The following is a 22,537-nucleotide window of genomic DNA, read 5'->3' as shown; positions in this document are numbered from 1 at the left end:
CAGAACTTTCCTTCCTCTCCAGCTTAGAGCCTCTTCCAACCTCAGGCTAGTAGTGTCCCGTTCCATTTCAGCTCTTTTCTGGAAAAGTGGGAACAACCATGGTAGTTAGAATAATCTCTCAGAAAATGATGGTGACAGAATTTGAAGGTCCTTACACAAGAAATGTCTCCTGTTTTTGGTAATCCCTGATGGGAGGCTAGGCCTGCTTTAGTGACACGAGGCAAACTAGGGTGCTGCGGTCAGGCTTGCATTTGTCCCTTAAGCAGGGAAATGGATTCACTGGATGGGAGGACACAGCTTCCACAGAGGAGCGTCTCATCTTTTACAAGGAGTGCGACTTGGAAATTCAATTACGTGTTTGATTTTGTTTCTGCACTTTCCCATGAACATAGTCCTTTGGCCTAATGGCACTCCCCTCCTATGTCCTCAGTTCACCCCCTCACCCCTCTTTCTTTCCCGTAGCCTGCCCTAACACATGCCTAGGACTTGGTCAGCTCTGGCAAAGCCCTGCCTGTAGGTCATCTTTGCTTCCTGCCCTCTGGCGACCACCACCTTCATCAAGGCTACCTACTCGCGATCCTGAAGTAGGAATTCCTGTTTAACTGTAAAGTGGGCCTCATGTCTGTGCAGAGCAGCTAGCTTTGCAATGTATTTTATCATCTTCTTCTCTGCAAGTGAAATCACCATGGCCTTAGCTAAGCCATCTGCACCCCATCCTCAAACCTGAAGAAGTGCAGATCCATCTAGGACAGAGATTCTCAATCTTCCTAATGCCGAGACCTTTTGATACAGTTCCTCATGTTGTGGTGACCCCCCACCTATGAGGACCAGTGTCTCAGTTCCTCAGACCATCGGAAATATGTGTTTTCTAATGGTCTTAGGCGACCCCTGTGAAAGTTTGACCCCCAAAGGGGTTGTGACCCACAGGTTGAAAACCACTGATCTAGGGAGTCCCCACAATGCTGAGTGGGAAGAGTCTACACAAGGCTGTTTTCTTTACCAAGGAAGGGAAGATTGTCAAGGTTTCAGTCTCTTGAAAGAAAATGATGGTGTTTTCTCCTATTATTTTCACTGCTTAAAATTCTTCTGGTGCTGGTGATTAGGACACAGGTTCTGAAGTCTTAGCTTTAGCACTGAGCCAACCTCTGCTTCATGGTGACAGGTACAGTAAACAAACCCGGGGGCTGACAGGTTGAGACAGCCACCTGCCTCCCAGCCTCTCCTCTCCTGCACCATACCTGAGCCATTCCCGGGTCATCTTATTCTTCCTACCTGAGCCCGCCATTCCCTTGGCAGTTCCCTGGGTTGCTCTGATATCCAGGGATTCGCCTGTCTGAGCTTGCCTAGAAGAATTCTAGAGCAGACTCCAGGAATGAAAGCTTGTTTCCATGGCACCCAACCATTTCTCTGAAGCCTGGAGGAAATGAGTGGTGGTTTTTTTTTTTTTTTTTCAAATTCATTCCTGTTTAACATTTAGCTTATCTACAGAACATGTGGATGAAGCACATGTGGGTCAGAGGACAGGGCCTCCCAGCAGCCCATGCCCAGCGGGTCAGGGCCTGGCTGTCAGGGGACCAGCCATGGTAGCCTCTGGCTGTCAGTGCCCAGCCCCAAACACAACCAGCCGAGCACTGAGAAGAGCTGCTCACCCAAAGCTCGCTTTCAGAAATCTGATTGGGAAAAAGCTGGGTCAGTTCCAAAGGCCACAGCAGGAGGTCACTCAGTTTAGTCCTTCATCCTGAGGAATAAACAGTTGGCATCAACTGACCTGTCCCCAAGACAGAGCCCCGGGCAGGAACTGCCCCTGGAATGCCACCTTGTCCCATGGCAGCAATGGCTGAGTGCTCTTCAGTAGGCTGCCTGTCTGAGGGGCTTCCCCTCTTTCCAGGAGATTTAATGGAGCTGCAAAAATGGACTTAGCCTGACTTCACTCTAACGTGGCCCAGGGGAGCAGACCTGGACAGAGGGTCGGGCGCGTGCGCCACCTAGTGGTCATTATGAGGAACTGCGGCTATGGGCTCTCATGCTGGACAAGGGTGGCAGGTTTCCTTCCGTGCTGGTCCCGTTGAGATGGGTGGAGTGTTGCTTTGTTTTACTCGAAGCAAGAGCATAGAATACTAAGGGATGTGCAACACCTATCTTAAGAGAATAAAATAAAATAAAAGCTGTAAGGAATGACAAGTCCATTCCCCCAAACTTCAATAACGTTGAGTGAAGGTGACCCCTGGCCTGGTCATTTTAAGAGCTTTCTAATGCTGCATCAGGAGGGTCCAGCCACGTACTCCTCCAAAGGGACATCTGCAAACAGTGCAGGTCTCCTGGTTCCCAGGCTTCCAAAGAGGTGGCGATCAGCGGTGTGTCCCCCGAGTGACACCCCACATGTCCGGAGGCAGGAACTCGGCCCCACCACCTTCCTCACAGTACACAAGCAGCTTCCATCCAGCTTTTCTCAGAGGCTGATGTTTAGCCCCTTTCCTTCATTTTATTGTTCTTGTCTGTGTCCTCCCATTCTTCTACACAAGTCCTTTTAGTGTAGACAAGTGTTTTTCAACCTTTTTTTATCTCAGGGCACACTTAAGTTATGCTGATCCCAATGAGCTTTAAAAATGTTCGCAACAGGCTGGGTGCCTGCAGCACAGTGGTTACAATGCCAGCCACGTGCACCGAGGCTGACAGGTTCAAGCCCAGCCCAGGCCTGCTAAAGAACAAGGGCAGCACCTACCACAAAAAATAGCCAGGTGTCCGGCAGGCGCCTGTGGTCCTAGCTACTTGGGAGGCCCAAGAGTTGGAGGTTGCTGTGAGCTGTGATGCCACAGCATTTTACCCAGGGTGACATAGTGAGACTCAGTCTCAAAACATAAAAAAAGAATTTTTTTTTCACAGCACACCTAAGATCCTCTCACTGCATACTGTTTGAAAATCACTGAAATAGAGGGATAAATCTGATTGTGTTTACTATCAGCCGCTGGGCAGCTAAGGGCCCCTGGCTTTGGGGAAGCCATTGCCTCCTCCCCCTCCTGTCCCCTTCCCTGCTGCCCTTTCTCTGACCGCTCCCCCTGCCTCCCCTGACCCCTCCTCCTCCAGTCATGCCTTCTGGGTGTTGGGAATGACAGAGGTCTTCATGGCAGGCACATGATCAAAGGGAGAACTCTTATCAATTGTTTGGGCACCCTCAGATCCCCACCATTTATCATAGTTGCAGTGAGTTCGCCAGCATTCCTCTTTCCCTGTCTGCCTCGCTGAACCACACTCCCACCCACATCTCCCCACTCACTGCCATCCTCTTGACTTCAGGGTCATAATGCTCTGTCCCTAATTGAGCATCTTGTCTGAACTTGTACAGATTTACCCACTGTTTCTCTGAATTATTGTGCGCCTATTTGAGATCCTTGGTGCAATTAAGCCTGTTCACATTTTTTTCTTTGATGTGATCATTGAAGTAATCGATGGCTAACACAGCATTGGTCCCAATGTTATGGGATGCTGATCAGTTATGCTGATCCCAATAGAGCTGGGATCTAGACAGTATCCTCCCAGAGCTGATTCCTAGACAGTACACAAAGGGTATTTTTTCTCCCAGGGAGAGTGAATTCCCAGCATCTCCTTTGCAGGATCTGTGCCCCCACCTACGGGGAAGATCACACAGAAAAACGACTTCCTAAAGCTGCTTCCATATTACTTGGTATTGCTTGCCTTCCAAGATAGAAGAAAATTAAATTGGCTTGACTTAATAAACTTTCTCAATATCTTGTGTTCTCTTTAAGTGGCTACGAATTGATTATTCTATCCTGCTGCTAAAACTAATATTGAATTAACTTCAATTAATAGAAAATGTTTTCTATCTGAAATAATTTGGTCTGTTCCGTGATTTTTTGCCAAGGATTTTTTTAAAGCAAATAAATGTATGAAACAGCTTGTGATGCCTTCCAGAGAATAAATTCCATGCCATTCATCCTGGATTTTGAGATCATTTCCTTTATTTCTTTAATTCTTTTCCCATTCTAGTTTAATATTTCCATCCATATGTCAACTTGTTGAATCTGATAACAAAGATGAGAGTCCCAGAAATGGTGAAACCAAGGTCTTTCTTTCAATATTTTATTAGGAAGAAAGGATGACAGATAAGCATGGCTCTTTCCTTCCTTCACTTTGGACCTTCAAGATTGGAGAGGGTTCCTTTTATATGAGGCTATGTCCTATAAGCCATATCCTGCTCATCTTTGAGTTCTTTGTATCCCTACCCAACGGGTGGTTCTTATAATCACCAGAGACTACAATGATGCCTCAGTTTTAGCTCAGTTCCCATCCCCACACCTCACTGTACACCCAAATGCCCTGCCGATGCCCACCTCAGTCCCCAAAGGCCACTGACTTCACAGGGAAAGCCACTCAAGATGCTCGGACTCAAGGCAGTTCTATTTCATGTGTGTGGAAAGAACAAGTGACCAACTGTTGGCGTCAGCAACACGTCATCTGGGCAGAGCAGCGTGTCGTGAAAAGATGCCAAATTAGGACTCCTAGAACCAATTCTATAGCAAATTGAGCAACCCCAGGAAAATTACTTATGTTCTTTGAGATTCCGTTTCCTCCCTTACCAAGGCTTACACTAGGGCTTTTTTCTCCTCAAAGTGGGAACTTATTTGTCGATGGTATATGAACTATGACTTAAATAAATTAAATCCAATGCGTATGCTCTCTGCATTCTCTTTTGGTAGGAGAACATCTCAGTTTGGCACTTGTGTGTTGTTCACTCCTTGCAAGCCCTACTAACCTCCTCCCTAAATGAAGGGGCAGGCCCGGGCCCCAGGGCTTGGGCAGCCAACAGTGCCTGCCAGGATCTGCAAACACTGTTTTCGTTATTTCATATATATATTTCAGGGTTCCCCTCTATAGATGATGACAATAGGTGTGGATCCTGCACTTCTGTTTGTGATGGAAAGTGTCCTTTGAAGATAGATTCTTGTAAGGAAACCAAAAAATAAAACAATCAAAAGAAAAATACTGAGTCCATAGAAGTCCAAGTGCTTGCATAAAAACTGAATACCTGATTTACAGAAATCATGCAGTGGCACCTCAGGAGCTGAGATTTGGAAGTAACCACAGAGCTCCTGCATCCCTTGCAGATCTGAAATTCTGCAATATGTCTTGCTTTTACAAAGCAGGTTAGTCACACTTTCCTGTCACTTCACTGTTGGACCAAAACTGTAGGGAGGCTGAGATTCCCCGAGGCAGCGTTCACCCACAGGGGCATCATGTCCCAGGCCAGCCCTGTCCTGATTGCCCTGTATCAGCAGGCTGGCAGTCCTGAAGGGTGTGTGTGTGTAATCTTATATCCTTTTTTTTTTCCACAGTTCATTTACGATGAAAAAGTCTCCTGGTAAGTACCTCTTTTTTACCCCTCTAACTTCACCCTGTTATGTTGCAGAGCTAAGTACGTTAAAGCCCAGAGTTAGGATTTAGAGAAAAAAGAAAATGTCGTGACATCTTAGAACAAGTAGAATTTCTCAGGAATCCTCTTTCCACAAAGGAAGGAGATAAATTAGCTTTCCCAGAACAGAGATCTTTTCTCTTTGGGCTGGGATGATGGGGCTTCATTGGGATCCTTGTATCCAGATGTCCTTACCCTCCGGGTGAGACACCATCGTGACCTGACTGCCTTTCTGCCGTCTGCCATTTGCCTGGTCGTGGTTAAGATTTGATCCTTTTAAATTATGTCCAAACCAAGTTCCGTGTTTCAAATTCTGTGCATATCTCAGCAGTCAGGACCCAGGCACGTCAGTGACCTCTACCCCTTAAAAGTTCTGCCCAATGTTCAGAAACATCTTGGAGCTCTGAAAATCAGTGATTTTTTTTTTTGATAGACAGAAACATTTGCCCAAATTAAATACCTGGGAAGACATTTGTTGTGGGCCAACTGTCCAATCCCCATTTTTGAGATGGGTTCTGAGAAGCCAAATGTTCAATGGAAATAAAAATCGAGTTTGCTCTGCAATCTCGTTACTTTTATTTTTTTTCCAAATATTTAAGCTGTAGAAATATGCAGAGTGGAGTGACTTCTCAGGAAAGGCATCGTTCTGTAGGGAGAAAACTTCCATGGTGTCTCTTAGAGCTAGACACAAGCTTGATGAAGTAGAGGTCAACCAGGCCTGATTCCCAGTGAAACGGCTGTGACCCTTCCTCGGAGCAGGCACCTCTGCCTCCAAGGATATCTCTGTGGTTTTTCAGCATTGGGGAGTGGCAGAGAACCTGTCACATTGATGATAAAAGTTATGCTATGATAGGGTATGAAGACACCTTTGCCAACTCTCTCTCCTCTGTCCAAGGGGGAAGAGGAGGCGACAGCTAGCAGAATTCCCTTTAAGATGTGTAATCTCCATATTGACTCCTAAGAAAGTAGAAGGTGGTCTTCAGTGAGTGATAATAATCAACAGGCTGAGAGGGACTGCAATGTCCTGGGACCCAGGTCAGGGGGTATTCCCTGGTGTGGCTGCCGAGTGGAGTGGGGACATCTTCCCCCCACCATGTCCTGGGAGATGTCCAAAAGCTTCCATGTGCAAGCCGAGGGCTCAATGAGTGCGATCCGGCTCTGCTTTCGCGAACAGTAGGTGCTCCCAGGTCGCTCCATGTTACCCGTCTGCACTAGTGACACTTCTGAGAAGGCAAGCAAATTATAATCGCAGTTGATATCGAAGGTTTCCCCTGCTGCTGTGCAGAAAAGCATAGAGAACGGCTGTCTGGGGAGGTTTGTGTCAGTCTGGGGTGCCGACTTTCCCACCATCTCTTTGGCATCACAGCATGGAAGCCGTGGCAGGAGGAGGGGGAAGCAGACTTCGTGATAAGCCCATGTCAGCCCTGACCCTCAAAACATCTTCTAGGGTATTTCAGATGATTGAGAGCAACACAAGGAGGGTCTATTTCCTCCACATCCCCAAGGCTTTTGCTATGATGTTAGGTGACCCCATCCTAGGGCAGAAGCCTGGGCCTGCAGCTGAAAGGGCTAGATTCTATAAGGTAGCAGCAGGTCAGCAGAACCCTCAGCTGGAGCTCGAGGGCTGCCACGCGTCCTGTGATGCGTGAGGGGCTGGGAGGATCATGGATAAATGAGTTGCAAGGCCCCAGGTGTGTCTTGTCCCAGCAGGGGAGGGAAGGTCGGAATCATAAATCAGGTGCAATCACACCTATGGTGCATATTGCAAGGGTACATGTCAGATCTATTAAGTATAGAGTATAAATGTCTTCACACAATAATTAAGTAAATGAGGTGAGGGATGTATTAACCAGTACAATGTAAACATTCCAAATTGTGTATAAAATCAGCACATTATACCCCATAAATGCATTAATGTATACATGATCTACCTCTTTATGATTTAATTTTAAAAAATAAATAAATGGTGCTGGGGGAAGAAAAACATAAATCAGGTGCAGACGTAGCTTCCAGGAAAGGACTGGGTCCGTTGAGGGTGAGGATGGGCGGGGTGTGGTGGGGGAACAACATCATTCCCAGAGCACCGGCCTGTTGCATGATTATTGCTGTTACGCGCACATTTTTCACATGAGCCGAGGCTGAGAAATTAAAATCTGCACCACTGGCCCTTAACCGCTTGAAGACTTCCAGGGATTTCAGCTCCTCATTTAATGGATGTAAAACATATCAAACTTCACACAAGTTTTTTGTTGTTGTTACTGCTCACTTCCTAACCAGCCAGTCGTGAGCATTTATTTTGCTGAAAGGGTGCATCTCGAAGCTGATTTCTCTCTTTAAAATCAGAGTCTTTCATCTGGGCATTAAAGCACCATAACATTTCAATAATGCCTTGAACAGAGAATTCCATCCCTTGTTATAGAACATTCCAGGGCGGCCTGGTGATTTCAAGGCAGGCAACCAATTCATCCCAAATCCTCAAGAGGAAACTAATTGCAATTGCTCTTATTTTGAGAGCACTCTTCACGGGGATGTGAGCTTTGTCAAATACAACACACGAGGACAAGGTCTCTATGCCTGCCACATAGTCAGATTCTGTCCCTGTTTCTGAGGCAGCATTGTCCAGGAAGGCACAGCCAGCCAAGAAGTGGCAGGCAGCAGTCAGGAATGCTTTTAGTAGCAGGTAGTAGAAAAAACACCTAAAATAAAATTTTTTAAATAGGAGTTTATTTTTCTAACAAATCAGATGCCCCAGATGTGTATGGCACTAGGGCTCTGCGTTGCTCACGGCCTATGCCTAATGGCCCCAAGGTGGGCAGTGGAGGTCCAGCCACCAAGTACGTCTTGAAGGCAGAAAGGAGGAAGAAGGATCTCTGGCTGTCTCTGTCTTTCCCCTTTACATCTCTTTGGTCACAACTAGGTCTGCCTTGACCGCTGAATAGCCAGCGGGATTAGAATTACAACTTTAGACCAATTATTATTCAGCTTCTGGGCCCAGGGGTGGGCCTCACCCTCCTTGAGATCAGGGCTCCCCATTTGCTGCCTTAGCATGTGGGGTTCTGTTAGCAGGCAAGTGGCAAGGGGGTGTCTGTCAGGGACCTACCCTAGGAGACACCTACACAGAAAGCCTCAGAGAGCAGGGTGTACAGCCACCCTGCAGAGTGAGGCCCGTGACAGCGTCCCAGCGGGGCCCATGATATTGTCAGAAGAATTTGGGACATGTCTTCAGTAAGTCTTCTGTAGCCTCAACAAGAAAACTAAAGGATCCACAGTGATATTTTCATTTCTGCTTTTGAGTCTGAAGTTGTGTCATTGAGAAAGAAAAGAGGCCCTGGAAACACAAGCTGAAAACCATCGGCCTGGGTGGTGGTAGAGAACAGTCTTGGTTGCTCTGGACCTTGGTCAGGAAAACGGAGCCGTACCCTCCAGGCGGGGACAGGCCGCAGCCCCTCAGATCTGGGAAGGAACCGTCTTTGGCAGGAGAATCAGGGACTGTTGAAAATGATTTAAAATGCAAGTTTGGGGAAGGAAAGAGACAGACCCACTTCATACTACAGAACTGGGTCCTCAGAGGACAGCAGGTGGGGGGTAGTCAGGAGACGGAGTGGGCAGATGCCCAGTGTCCAAGGAGAAAAGGGCAGGAGGGGGGCCCAGGGAGCTCCAGGCGGCTTCGGAGGTCTGGATTTGGATTCTGTCCAATATCCAACTGTTTCCCAAGCACCTGCTGCATGCCAGGCTCTGTTGCAGAGCTGAATAGCTGACGTGAAACCAACCCCAGCCCCGAGCTGGAGCATTGCTCAGGCCAGAGGAGGCAGGCTGCTGACTCCCAATTACGGGGTCTCTTGGGGATGCTCATGGCATCAGGGAGAGGCGTCTGGGAAAGGGACACTGAAGGGCATTCAGTCTAGGCTTGAGGACCAAAACTCAGTCTGGCCAAAACACCAGAGGGAACAGGTGGGACAGCACGGAGGCCCCTGAAAGCCCGGTGAGCTCCCGGTGGAGGAGGAGGCATCGGATGAACCCCGAGTCTGGCTGGGCAGCAGCAAACCAAACCTGAAATGTCAGTGGGGGCAGGGAGCCCCACCCACAGCATCCCTGGAAATCCGCTGAAGAGAAGCTGCTTTGAATATTGCAGTAGGAGGACTTGCTTTGAGTAAAATATACTCAAAAGATCAAAAAGCTCTAAAGGAATTAGAGTATAAATATGCCTGTTCAGGAAGTGCAGGATTGAATGCAACCTGACTGTCCTATTTCACTGAAGTTGGTCATTTTCTGGCGACCTCTTAGTCTGTTAAGATGCGTGTAAGTGATGGTGGGACACCCCTCCAGATCCCGGGGTCTCTGCCTTCAAAGTGAACGTGCTGTGAATAAAATTCTACTTTTCCCTATGAGGTTTACACTGCAGAAACAGTGGTTCTGATGAGATAAAAATCACATCTGGGCCACTGGAGGTGTTTTGCAGCTAAAAATGGATGTTTAGAAGAAGGTCCTCCCTCCTGAGGGGTGCTGAGAAGTGCTGTGTGCGGGGGAGAGGGAGAACTGTGGCCAAAGGCGGAGGGTGTGTGCGGGTGGAAATCAGCTGTCAGGGTTTCAAGTATTGGGAAAATGAGAAACCAGACACTGTGGCAGCACAGGTGTGGGAAGTGATGTCAAGCGACTGCTAGAGGTAGGCATTCAATAAGAAATGAGCAATAAATCAGCAAACAAGACCCCCTCAGGGTGCTCAGAGGTTTAAAGAATATAAATAGGGCATAAGAAAGGAAGTTTCCTGGAGGAGGTGTGACAGTTCAGCTTATATCTACAGGGCAAAAGGGGTCAGCCAAGGAGTAAAGGGAAAAGCATTCCTGGCAGAGGGAACAGTCAGTGCAAAGACTCTAGACAGGGGTGTCCACCCTGCAGCCTGCAGGCCCCATTCTCATAGTTTAAGGACTGTTTTGCTTATTTGTGCTGTCAGATATCATGCAAAGTATGCACAGACCTTCTTTTTCTTTGCTCATCAGTTTTCATTAGCGTTTGTGTTTTTAATATGTGGCCCAAGACAACTCTTCTTCATCCAGGGTGTAGCAGAAAAGAACCAAAGTTGGACACCCCTGGTAGAGAGAAGGCCAGAGGTGTCTGCGTGCAGATCAAAGTCCAGGTTGATGGAGCACAGACAAGGCACAAGAGGATATGGAGAAAAACAAAAAGAACCAGATTTTGCAGGGAAGGGGGAGCTTTTTATTTTTTCTGAAGCCTTTTCAGAGACAATTAAAGAGTTTTATGCGGAGTGATGACCTGGTCCAATAGCATTGAGGAAACCAGTTCCGAGGCTCAGTAAGGATGAGGGAGAGAGCTGTGGAGCGGGAAGAACTGACAATCTGTGAAGTGTTTTGGACATAGAGTTCTGATAGATGCAGGAGGAGGGAAAAGAACATTCCAGATTGGTTTCCGGATGTGGGGCTTGGCTGGGCAGGAGGAAGTAGTTCCATTTACTGAGATGGCAGAGACTGGCATTAAAAGTAGGAAGTAGGAATAGAGAATTCTCCTCAAATGGGCATGTAGACTTCAGGTGGAGAGGCCAGAGAGCGCTTGAGGAAGGGAGTGGATGGTGGAATCAGACAGGGTAACGAACAACCGTCCCTATAGCCACAAGTGCCCCTGACAAGGGATTGGGGGGCTGGAGGGTATGGAAGTTAGACTAGAGAACTTTGCCAAGCGATCCAGAGGTTCCCAAAAGGGGTGTGCACAGCCACTTGAGGTTTGCTCTGAGAGAAGCCGAGAAACACAGGAGAAGGGGATGGATTTGGACGCCCTGGATTCTTCTCTCCATGGGGCCTCCTGAGCAGTTCCATACTAAATCAGTAGATGTACGCATGACCTGTGTTAATGGAACTGTGGTAGCCCATGTATAGACCTACTTACAATGCATGTGCCTGTCCCCCGTGTTATAACCATGTGGCTTCTTCACAACTCTTCATTTTATAAATAACATGGCAAAAAAAAAGAACCCTCTAATATGCATCCTTTTTACTTTTGACTGAATTTTCTCTAAGGTCTAGAATCAACCTCTGGTCATGGAATTTGAAAAGAGAAAGGGAAGGATGGCCTCAGTAGATGCTTCTCCGGTAACCTTCTCTCGAAGCCAATATTACTCCCTCAATTAGCTAATTTAATTCTGTAATTCAGAAGAAAACTAGAAAACAAGCTGAAGTTTCTAAAATGAAGTCAATAGAAGCGGTATTAAAATGATCAGAAGCTCCAGGCACACTCGCGTAGGCTGTATCTTTTTTCCTTCCTCCTGACTGCTTTCCCACTCAGCACCTTCCCTGCCCAGGTTCCCTGGGTGGGTCTGTGCCCCTCACCCGTGTGTCTGCCTCCTATATGTCCTATATGTCCAACAAGGCACCCCCATGGCCTGCTCTAGTTTTAGTGTGCCCTGTGTAAGTATATGTCTGAATAATTCCAGTGAACCACTAAGCTGTGGCCAGACGTATACACATAGGCCAGGATGTAGCCATATGTATGAAAGAGCTGCGCTTTCAACGATCTGTTTAGGTGAGCAACTAGCAGAAAGGAAGGAGCCTTTTCCCTAGGAGGGGAAGAGAGAGAAGGCTGTGTGCAGCGGGGAGCATGTCTCTCTGAAACCCTTCAGCCTTCTTGCCATCCTGGGTATTTGCATCAATTATGTCTTTAAAGGGGAGGCCGCTGAGTTGCACAGCTGCCAGGGTGACGTCTCTTAACTAGTCTTGGTTTGTATGCAGGTGGGAGTCGTTAGTCCTCGTGATGATGTATCTTATCTACATTGTCATCATGAAGTAAGTAAAATGCATTTTTAATTTATTTTCCAAAACTGTTTCCTGCATTCCACGTTATGGCTGATAAGGGGAGGGGGAGGGGTGGGTGTCCAGCTGGCACTGCCATGTGGCTCCTCACACCTGTTGTCACACACTATCATTTTGATTAGCACCAGTAGCAGGGACCCTTCTAACCCATGTGTGATGACAGACTGAAAGCTTAGATGTTTCATTCGAGAACTCTCTAGAACTCTTATCCCTCTTCAGGATCTGACAGCCTAGCCTTTGGATGTTTCTCGTCTCTCTTTTCTAGCACAAAGGAGGTAAAACTCCATGAGCAACACTTGTATAGGAGGTCGGGGAAGAGGGGCAAGAGCTACGTAAGAGACAAGTAAAATCATAGACTGCATATCTGCGGATTTCTACCATCTGCAGCATATTGGTCAGCTATTGCTGTGTGACAAAATCACACCAGAGCTTGGTGGCTTAAAACCACAAGCGTGGACTGTCTTGCACAGTTTCTGAGAGGCAGGAATTCAGGAGCAGCTTCACAGGAGGGTCTTTCATAGCTCAGGGCCTCTCATGAGGTTACAGAGGGTATTGGCCAGGGCCACTATCACGTCCTCGCCCAGTGCTGGGGGACCAGCCTTGAAGAGGGCACACACGGCTGGCCAGCAGTGGCCGCCCTCGCCTGGAGAGCTCAGCTCAGGTGGTCAGAAAGGGAGACCTCCTTAGAGCTGGTCAGGGGCTTTCTCCAGACTGAGTGTTTCCTGGGGGCAGGAAGGGCCCTCAACACCATCACGATCTCATCTCAGAAATCACACTGTCACTTGCACCGTACTCTGTTTATTAGAGGTGAGCCACCCAGTCCAGCCAGTAAACAAGGGTCCCACATCACTTATTGAAGGGAAGAGTGTCAAAGAATTGTTGATGTATTTGAAACCACCACATTCCATGTTCTTCTCCCTCCTGGAGTCCGGGCAGCCTATTGTTTAAACTAAGAATTATTTTCCACACGTTGCTGGCGTTTCCCGTGCTGCAGGTGAACGGTCAGCACCTGGTTGTGAACCTCCCCATTTACCTTTTCACCAAGTATCCTTGAGAGGAGGAGCTTATGACACAGAAATGTTCCGCGCTGGGGCCACCTGCCGCATGGGAGCTATGACACGGGCACACGCGTGCCCCAGCTGGTGTCGCTGCAGGCGCGACTGCAGACTCTAGGGACAGGAGAGTGGAAAGCTGTCAGAAGTTGCCAGTTTGGCTGTAACAGGTAGCAGTCTGGAATTTACACATTAAGGTTTCTTTACTGTTAAGGCCTATTAATTCCTGCCACCAGTGAGAGAGAGACCAGTGGGGGCCATTAGTGTGGACTTTGGCAAACATCAAAGGAACAGTGAAGGCAGAACATGGCATGGCTAATGTCCAGAGCCGAGTGTAAGCAATCTAGTGCCAGTCTGTTCAGTAGGGGGACCACTTGCCAGAGGAGCTGCCCAGTGGTCAGTGTAAACCCAGTATCTGGGGATTGCTGCCAAGGTCGGCCCTCCCCCAAACATAGATTGCCATGGCAATCTGAGGAGTTTTGCTCACAGGCATCCTGTGGCCGCTGCTGCCCTTCTCCAGCCGTAGTAAAGTCCACGGGTTGCCGCAGGACACGTGGACATTAAGATAGCCTGGCACGCACATCCTCCCCTCTTCCCCAAACCATACCAAATGTGGAACTGATGAGGTGTGTTTCTGCTGACGCCTCAGTTTCACCAGCTTTCCAGCCATTCAAACCAGCAGGATGCAAATAAAACTGGGAATGGAAGCTATTGCACTCGTGGAATTTTCTGCATAAATTCTGGTCCTAAATTCTAAATTGAAATCTCTGTTGTTTAGCCATGCCCCTCTGCAATCAGAGGCTTTAATCATTGGGTTTTATAAAATCTGATTTATAAAATTGCATGTTCATAATAAAATAGCTTCAGGGTGCAAGCACAAAATTTAAAACATTCAATTAAAAACATAAAACAGCAACAGCAGTTAAAAAACAGCATATATTTAAATCATCAGCTGCCTCCGAGGCAGGGAGCCTTAGATGACTTTAAACATTCTGTCTGAAGGTCAAAAGCAGTTTCAGATTGGCCAAGTAAGTAGAAACCTTAAGGGATAAAGAATGAGGCATACCTGGCCTTGCCAAGGACTGTTTTCTGTACATCCTGGATGACTTCTTTGGGATTCGTCCCCCTGGATGAGGGAGAATGTTCATTGGTTAAGATTCATTGATTGGCCTCACGTTCAGCCTGGGCCCGTCTCACCCTGCCACTGACTGGCCCGGGGGCCTGGGCCAACATATGCACCCTTTTTAAATCTCAGTTTCCTCTTCTGCAATGTAGGATTAATGATGGTGTCTACCTTAAATGAGGTATGAGGATGAAATGTCATAGTTTAGGTAACTTATTAATCCAGTATCTAGTTTTGAGAAAGCCCTTACTATATGATACTATTGTTGTATTATCCAAACCCCAATAAAGGTATATAATACACACTTGGATCTTAAGAGAAAACTCTCATATCCCCGGTGCACGCCTGTAACCCCAGCTACTTGGGAGGTGAGAGGATCACTTGACCCCAGGAATTTGAGATCAGCCTGGGCAACATAGTGAGACCCCATCTCAAAGCAAACACTCATCCAACTCTGTGAGAGAATTGGATTTTAAGTCATTCTTGTTGAATCTAGAAAGTGGGGAGATGGTTTCACTAACTGGAATGCTCAATATAAATGAGAGTCAACAGAATAGGGTGATGAACCCAACTCCTAGCAGCCACCAGCCCACAGTTGCTCCCTCTATCCCAGGCAGCCTGAAACTTTTTAAACAGGGGGCCAATTCATTGTCCCTCAGACCATTGGAGGGCCGGACTATAGTTTAAAAAAAAAAAAAAACTATGAACAAATTCCTATGCACACTGCACTTATCTTATTTTGAAGTAAAAAACAAAATGGGAACAAATACAATTCACATCGCTTCCTGTGGCCTGCGGGCCGCAGTTTGAGGACACCTGCTCTACCCAATCCACTTCTCTCCCCCTATACAAATGTGAAACTCCAGACTATGACACTAGTTCAGCCATTAAAAGTTCAGTATATGCCTGGAATTCTCTAGACACATCAGAGACTCTTTTAGGGTTCTAAAAATACTCTTTATTAATATAATCACAATATTGTTATCATACCTAAAATTAATGCTAATTCCTTAAGATCATAAAATATCTAGTCAACGTTCAAATTTTCAGTGGTCTCATAAATGTTGACTTTTTTTTTTACAGTTTTTTCTTAGTCTCATAAATGTCATAAGTATTTCCAAAATCTAAATCTAAATAAATTTCACTCACTATAATTGGTTGCTCCACTTGGGGAATCTCTTATAGTCTATAAATCCCCCTCTGTGTTGTGTGTGTGTTTTTAATTTTCCTTGAAATTTGTCCTTTGATGAAGCTTGGTGGGTTGCTCTGCAGAGCTGCCCAGGGCTTGGAAGTTGCCGATCACATCCCATGGTGTAGTTTCGGCCATTCCTCTGGGCATTGAGTTTCTTTTATGTCAGTAATTAATCCAATGCAGGTGAGGCCGTGTCCCAGGTGGTGGTGAGCTCTGCCATCAGGAGGCATGTTGACGTCTGTCTGCCTTTCTCTCTCTGGGTGTACCATTTCATTAGGGTTGCAAAATGGTGATATCCTCATTCTGGGCCCTACGTCTCATAAATCCTGAGAGTCCTCCAGGACTGGCCTGCCCTCTTCCTTTGCACAGCCAGCAACTCCTTTTGACTTGTTTTTTGCCCTCCTCACACAGAGTGGGGAGAGCTGCAGGCTCCCAGGCAGTGCAGAGAAGGGGCTCTGGATAAGAAGGGCCCCTGGATGAGAAGGTTCCAGTGACAGAGGCACCTCCGTCTCTACCATGACAGTTGTCTTATCCCCCTGCCCCAGTCTACCCCAGAGCTGCCCTGACTGAAGAATCAGACACAGGGACTGGGGTAGAGACTCCAGAGAGCCTCTGCTTGGTAGGAGCAAAGGGGATGAGAGAGGAAGAGAAACACAAGTCCAGGGGCCTCGCAGCTGGCAGGGTAGCGTTGCAGTGCCCCACAGCCGCTCCTACTGGAGGCTGAAGGTCAAGCTGGGGCGATAACCCAGTGAGTTGTCCCAAGGCCGGTAAACCACTGAGGCCTTTGGATCTCTGAGTGGGGACAGAAGCCATGGTGACCTACAGTGCCTTGGAGATGATGCCTGGCTGTCTTTGCCCGTGAGTTGCCATGAGCTTTCCAGGATTACTCTATGGGAATCTTTTAACACTGAAGATAAAGGAACTAGCTCACTAGAACATTTATCTGCCAAAAGCATCCGAGCAACTTACAGAAGCTGTGTCCTTCCAACACAAATACTACAAGTCGGCCAGGGCAGGTAAGACACACCCCACGGTGTGTTCATTTGATAATTCTGCAGAATCAAAGGCCAGAACGTTTTTGTAAAGCCAAAGCCCATTGGATCTGGAATTAAGGCACAACAGTAAGAGAGAGTCACAGAATCCCAGCCTGTGGCTTCAGGAAACAAAAGGCACACAGAGGCCTGGGCTGACGACCCTGACCACAGCCACTGCCGCTGGGAGCAGGTGGACGGGACACCTTTCCTTCCCCCTCCAGCTGGTGTCGGAGCACCGAGGCCCCAGGCACGTAGCTGGGGTCAGGTGGACCTTGGCCGTGGCACCGTATCTGGTCACATCCATCCCTGCGTGGGCCCTGAGAGAGGGGCTCAGCCCAGAGGCGCCTCCGTTGACGTGGGCGAGGAGAGCGCGGGCCCTGATTTATGTGTGTAACGGTGGTTTTATTTCACTTGCGTGTGCTCCTAAATTGCGGAATGGAGTAGCTTGTACATTCTGAGGGGAAACAGGTTGACACAAGACCAAGAAGACCTTGAGGCACAGGGTCCCCCAAAGGGAGCGCTCCGGGGAGCTCTGGTGTGAGCGGGGCGGTGCGGGCTCAGCCACCTAACGCGCTGTCCCTGCTGATGGCCTCGCTCAGGTACAACGCCTGTATACACCAGTGCTTCGAGAGGAGGACGAAAGGTGCGGCCAACATGGTCAACGGGCTGGCCAACAACGCAGAAATCGACGACAGCAGCAACTGCGACGCAACCGTGGTGCTGCTCAAGAAAGGTAACGGGGCGCGTGCGGGGCGCGGGGTGCGAGCCGAGCCCTACTGGGGTGTGCGGGGCCCGCCTGCTCCCCAGCCACACCGCAACACCCAGTTGCCTTTGGGAGACACAGCCTGTCTGTCCCTAGGGAAAGCCGCCAGTTCCCTTCCTCCCACCCCCCTTCCAGTGCGTCTTGGAGCGTCCACCTGGGAGTGAGCAGCTCCGAGAGCGCCCTGGGCAGCGCGCTTGCCGGGAGGGGCGCAGCGAGAAGGGACCACGGGTTCTGAAGTACCTGTCCTCTGTTGGCTGTGTGCCCATAAAGCAAGTTTCTTTAACCCCTCTGAGCCTCAGTTTTCTCTTCTGAAAAATGGAAATCGTTTTCATAATGACCAAAGCAGATAAACACTCAAAGAGTTTCAAGCCATGACCTACAGGTGGCCGGTGTTCTTAGTATATTCCCAGGCCCCAGTTCACTTTCAGGCTACCTTAACTTAGTTTTCAAGTTGCAAAGGAAATAGAAAATGACTTTTCTCTTCCAAGTTATTCTCGTTTCAATAGAACCTTACAAAGCAATTGATGTACTGAGGAAAGAACATAGTGCTTGCTGACAAACAACATTCTTGAAGGAACATAGAAAATTAGCATTTAATTGTGCCCGACTTGTGTTTCATTTTTCATTTAATTTTTTTTAACATTCTTCTTGGAATGTCTGAGTTTATTTCTTCTTGGTTCCATATGGTTGCTTTGCAGGAAAAACAGAGAAAGAAATTAGAAAATATACAAATAGATCTCCAACTTTGAAACCTCCCGGTACTTAATGAGACTTTGAAAATCAAATTCTGATCTGTTTTTCCGAATGATTATATGTATGTTTAATGAAGGAAGAGTTATTTCATACCCTTCCCCGTGAGGGTTTTATTCTGTTTCTTCTTTTCTAGGTATTTTATAATCATACAAGGAATACACATAGGGAACGGAGAGAGCTGCCTAACGTTAGTCAGCGTTTCCAGAGATCATTTCATGCTTTAGTGACTTGGAAAACAGGAGTGAGGACGAAGAGGGCCGTGACCTGGTGCCTGTAAACTACGGGCACATGTTGTCCATTCCTACAGAGGGGCTTGGGCCTTGGCAGAACACTTTTGTCAGGTCTCCCAGGAAATCGTTACACAGGCTCCTTCTAACCTCAGCCCTCTATGATGCAGACAGCTCATTCCTCTCACCCCCTGGTCAGCTCTGTTGATGGGCATAGGTGGGGAGGAGGAGACGTGTTCACAGCCCCACTACATCTTCACATTGCATTGAAGTCAATTCCGTGCCTTGAACAGCCCTGGGTGAATGCTGGTGTGTGAAAGGCACAGAGGGTCACCAAAGCTCCTTGCGGTCTTTCCTGTGCTCCAGATCTGAGTGATGGGAAAATAATCCTTTGAGGATATGGAGGAGTTCTCTTAGGTTCTCTTCCTTCTTACCCCATCAATGAATGATGCTTCAGTTATTTCAAGTCATTGCAAAAGAGCTATCATTGAGACATACAGAAAGGAGATTTTGACTCTTTTCCACATTTTACTTAGCTGCAATGCTCCCTGGGTGATGGAAAGAAGGAAGGAATAAGGAAAGAAGGGTGGGTGGGTGGGTAGATGGATAAAAAATGGGTGAATGAACGGGAGGAAACAGGAGAGGGCAGGAGGGAGGAAGGAAGAAGGAATAACTACCTCGTCCCTCTCCTGGCCTCAATGACGTTTTACTTTGTTTTCCTTTCTGTAGCCAATTTCCATCGCAAAGCGTCCGTGATCATGGTGGACGAGCTGCTGTCGGCCTACCCGCACCAGCTTTCCTTCTCGGAAGCTGGCCTTCGAATCATGATCACAAGCCACTTTCCCCCCAAGACCCGGCTCTCCATGGCCAGCCGCATGTTGATCAATGAGGTACCTGGGAAAGCACAGTCCACTGACCCTGGATAGGGGTGGGGGACTTGGGAAGGAGAGAGTGTTTCTTGTCTGAACTTGAAGTTCAACATATTAAAATTCCTCGGCCATTTCCCACCACTTTTGTTCCTCAGGCCAGCTCTGTGCCCTGGTCCTTGTATCCCCCCATGTTAAAAACACAGTCAAGCCAGAGAAAACCACAGTCTAGCTAGAGAAAAACACAGTCAGTTCTAGAGAAAAACTCTCCTGCCCCCTCCCCTTACATTTTTCTTTTATTCTTCCTTTTGAATAAAGCCCCCTGATGTGAACTTACATAGAAGTAGTTGCTAAACAAAAGTTATCTTAGTGGAAAGTAATCTGGAGTCTCTGACCTGAATTGTCCTGTGTATTCCCTTCTCTGGAGTGCAGCTGTATTGATACACTAGTCCAAACACAGTCTGGAAAACAAAGGTGACACTCCAGTGCACAGAGAATCACGAAGTGCACATCCCAGGCGTAAGAACTTTTCTGTAAAGGGATCTGTGAGCTCCAGTGGGTCATGAAAGGTTACTCTTTCCTTCCAGAGAGAAGTTGTGTGAGTTAGTTATCACTTTGAGCAATCCCTTAGAACAGGGGTGTCCAACCTTACTTTTTTTTCTCTGCTGCAATTGGAAGAATGACTGTTGTCTGGCATCACACATTAAATGCACAAATACTAAGGAAAATAGATTAGCAAACAATAAGGCCCTTGCATACTTTTCATGATATCCAACACCACAGATAAGCCAAAAAAATATTCTCACAAAGTCAGCAGAGACACCCCTACCTTAAAACTTGACTCCCAAGTTTTTATATCCTTGTTAACTGCCTGGGAAAGGTCCCAACAGCTCGTGTTTTGGGTGGAAGGTACTTGCAGTACCTCTGACCTTGGTATGAGTGTGTCCTTCTCTTTCCAGAGGCAAAGACTGATAAACAGCAGGGCTTATGCCAACGGGGAATCCGAGGTGGCCATCAAAATCCCGATTAAGCGCACGGTGGAGAACGGGACAGGGCCCAGCAGTGTGCCGGACAGGGGCGTGAACGGGACTCGGAGGGATGATGATGTGGCCGAGGCTGACAATGAAACCGAGAACGAGAATGAGGACAACGAGAATGACGAGGAGGATGAGGACGACGAGGACGACGACGAAGGGCCGTACACGCCATTTGACCGCCCCTGTAAGAGGTCCTACGTCTGGGCTGGGATGGGAGCGGTTTTGTGGCCACTGAACGGGTGGATAATGAGACTCGGATAATCTCTATACCATTCAGTTCAAAAACTCTCTGTATATGAAAATAAAAATATTTATGTTAAGTTTCTACAGTGGGCAGGACTCTGCTGTAGAAGGTCCAAGGATGACCAAAATGTTGGCACACAATCATGGCTTAAAATTGAGCTCTTTGGCCAACTGTGTTCTGTAGAGGAAGGAGAGTCCACTCTTAGCTATTCTGGGGGAGTCTGTGGGTGCTAAGGAGGAAATGCATGGGATCCATTTCATCAAGACAGCTCAGTGCTCAAGGAGAGAAACACCTGCTCACCCTCACCCATCCCATGATAGTTGGCCAGGCAGCTGCCAGGGCCAACCTTGGGGACACGTGAAGCCAGCCCAGTGTCCTGTGTTCTTCTCTCTTCCTTTCCCTTTCCCCCAGTCAGGCCCCGCCCTCTGCCACCACCTGCTGTCTCCAGGGTGGGTAACTGCTGGAGGTGCAGACCTGGGCAAATGCATCCCGGTGCCACCGCACACATACCCAGTAGGGCTGGCCAAGGGAGCCCCCTGGTACCTTGGAGGGGAGATGCAAGGCCCATAAAAGCCTCAGGACCTCAGCCACCAGGGCAGGGTCCTTCTTCCTGACTGCTGCCTCCAAAGAGGGCTTGGTTGTTCCAGCAGCCTTGTCATCCCTCCCACCCATTATTGGAGCAGATGGATCAAGCCCAAAGAGTGCTGCCTATTTCCCAGACCTTACGGAAGCTTCTGGCTGTTTCACGGATGAGAACACAAGTCCATTGAGGCTCAATTCACAAGAGTAGCCTCTCCAGAGTGTTTGAATTTGCCCCCAGGTCTGTCTGAGGAAGGACTGTTTAATCTACTCGAAAGCCAGTTTGATGGTTGGGCGTGGGAGCAGCGTGGCAGAATCCTGTGTTCTGTTCGGAGGCAGGGCTAGGGTGTGCTCCTGGGAGCTCTTCTCCATGTCCGGGGACAGCAAGTAAAACTCAGACCAAGTACTCTCCAAAATGAATTAGAACCTATCCATCTGGTTTCTATTCCCCAAATGCCCTACCCAAAGTCAGATCATTACTTGTAAATGTGTTACCTTGACAGAAAGAAACAAGTACTGGCTCCATATCCGTTTTTCACTGTCAGACATATTTCTTGGTAACCTTTTTCCCTATCAACCAGGACAAAAGCATCTTAAGGATTAAGTGACCAAATGCCCACTCCACCCTTGTCACCCCATGTTCCTGTCTGTTAGTGTACAACAGACCAAACGTGTTAGCGGCTCACGGCAGCACCTGGTTAGCTCACAGCCTTGCAGCCCAGAAGTCGGGCTGGGTCCCCAGGGTCTCACAGCCTGTAATCAAGGTGTGGGCGAGGCTGTGTTCCTGTCCAGGAGCCCTGGGAAGAATCCTTTCCAGGCACCTTCAGGGTGTTGGCAGAGTTTGGTTCCTGTGTCTGACAGCTACTCCTAGGAGCCGCCGTCAGCTGGAGCGTGGCATCTTTCTCTCTCTGGCTCCCCCTTCTGCTTTTGCAGCCTCCTGTGATTAGATCAGGGCACCTGCACAATCTCACCACCCGAGGGTCGTCTGTGCCGTATGACACAGCACTGTCATGGGGCAGGGCGCAGCTCACCGGCCACAGTCCCTTGGCTCCCACATGTTAGCCAACATGGCTGCAGGCCTCCCGCCCCCACGCCCTCCCACATCAGGTCCCCTGAGTTCTTCCAGGAGCACAAGCAGCAGCATGATATGCTGTGTGACCTCACCACCCTTGGGGTCTCTGTGCCATTGAAGGTCCCTGAGCTGCCGAGATGGGAGACAAAAGCTGGTGTTCTTCACCACCACTAACAACATGCACGTTCTGAGTCAGGAAGTCGAGGCGGAGAGCCCACATGTCTGACAAGCCCCAGGTGGCAGCCGTGTTGCTGGACTGTGGATGGCAGTCAGAGCATGGAGGGGCTGGACCTACAGGCACCGAGCGATCCTCACCATTCTTCTCAGACGAGGAGGGCCTGACTGAGCC

General features: G+C 48.2%; 1 protein-coding gene across 3 annotated transcripts in view; it reads left to right on the top strand.

Annotated features, from left to right (window-relative positions):
- Positions 1–22,537, top strand: part of SLC24A3 (solute carrier family 24 member 3) — a 542,017-nt gene that overhangs the window by 487,365 nt on the left and 32,115 nt on the right. For all 3 annotated transcript variants that reach the window (XM_053574485.1, XM_053574487.1, XM_053574486.1), the window contains exons 8-12: positions 5,352–5,377; positions 12,166–12,219; positions 17,247–17,380; positions 19,120–19,280; positions 20,216–20,477. In XM_053574485.1, the coding sequence (XP_053430460.1) occupies positions 5,352–5,377; positions 12,166–12,219; positions 17,247–17,380; positions 19,120–19,280; positions 20,216–20,477 (637 nt within the window). The remainder of the gene's footprint in view (positions 1–5,351; positions 5,378–12,165; positions 12,220–17,246; positions 17,381–19,119; positions 19,281–20,215; positions 20,478–22,537) is intronic.

Source organism: Nycticebus coucang, chromosome 21, assembly GCF_027406575.1.
Source record: "Nycticebus coucang isolate mNycCou1 chromosome 21, mNycCou1.pri, whole genome shotgun sequence".
NCBI classification, from domain to species: domain Eukaryota; kingdom Metazoa; phylum Chordata; class Mammalia; order Primates; family Lorisidae; genus Nycticebus; species Nycticebus coucang.
Note: the sequence above shows the minus strand (reverse complement) of the source record. Positions and strands in the feature narration are given on the sequence as shown.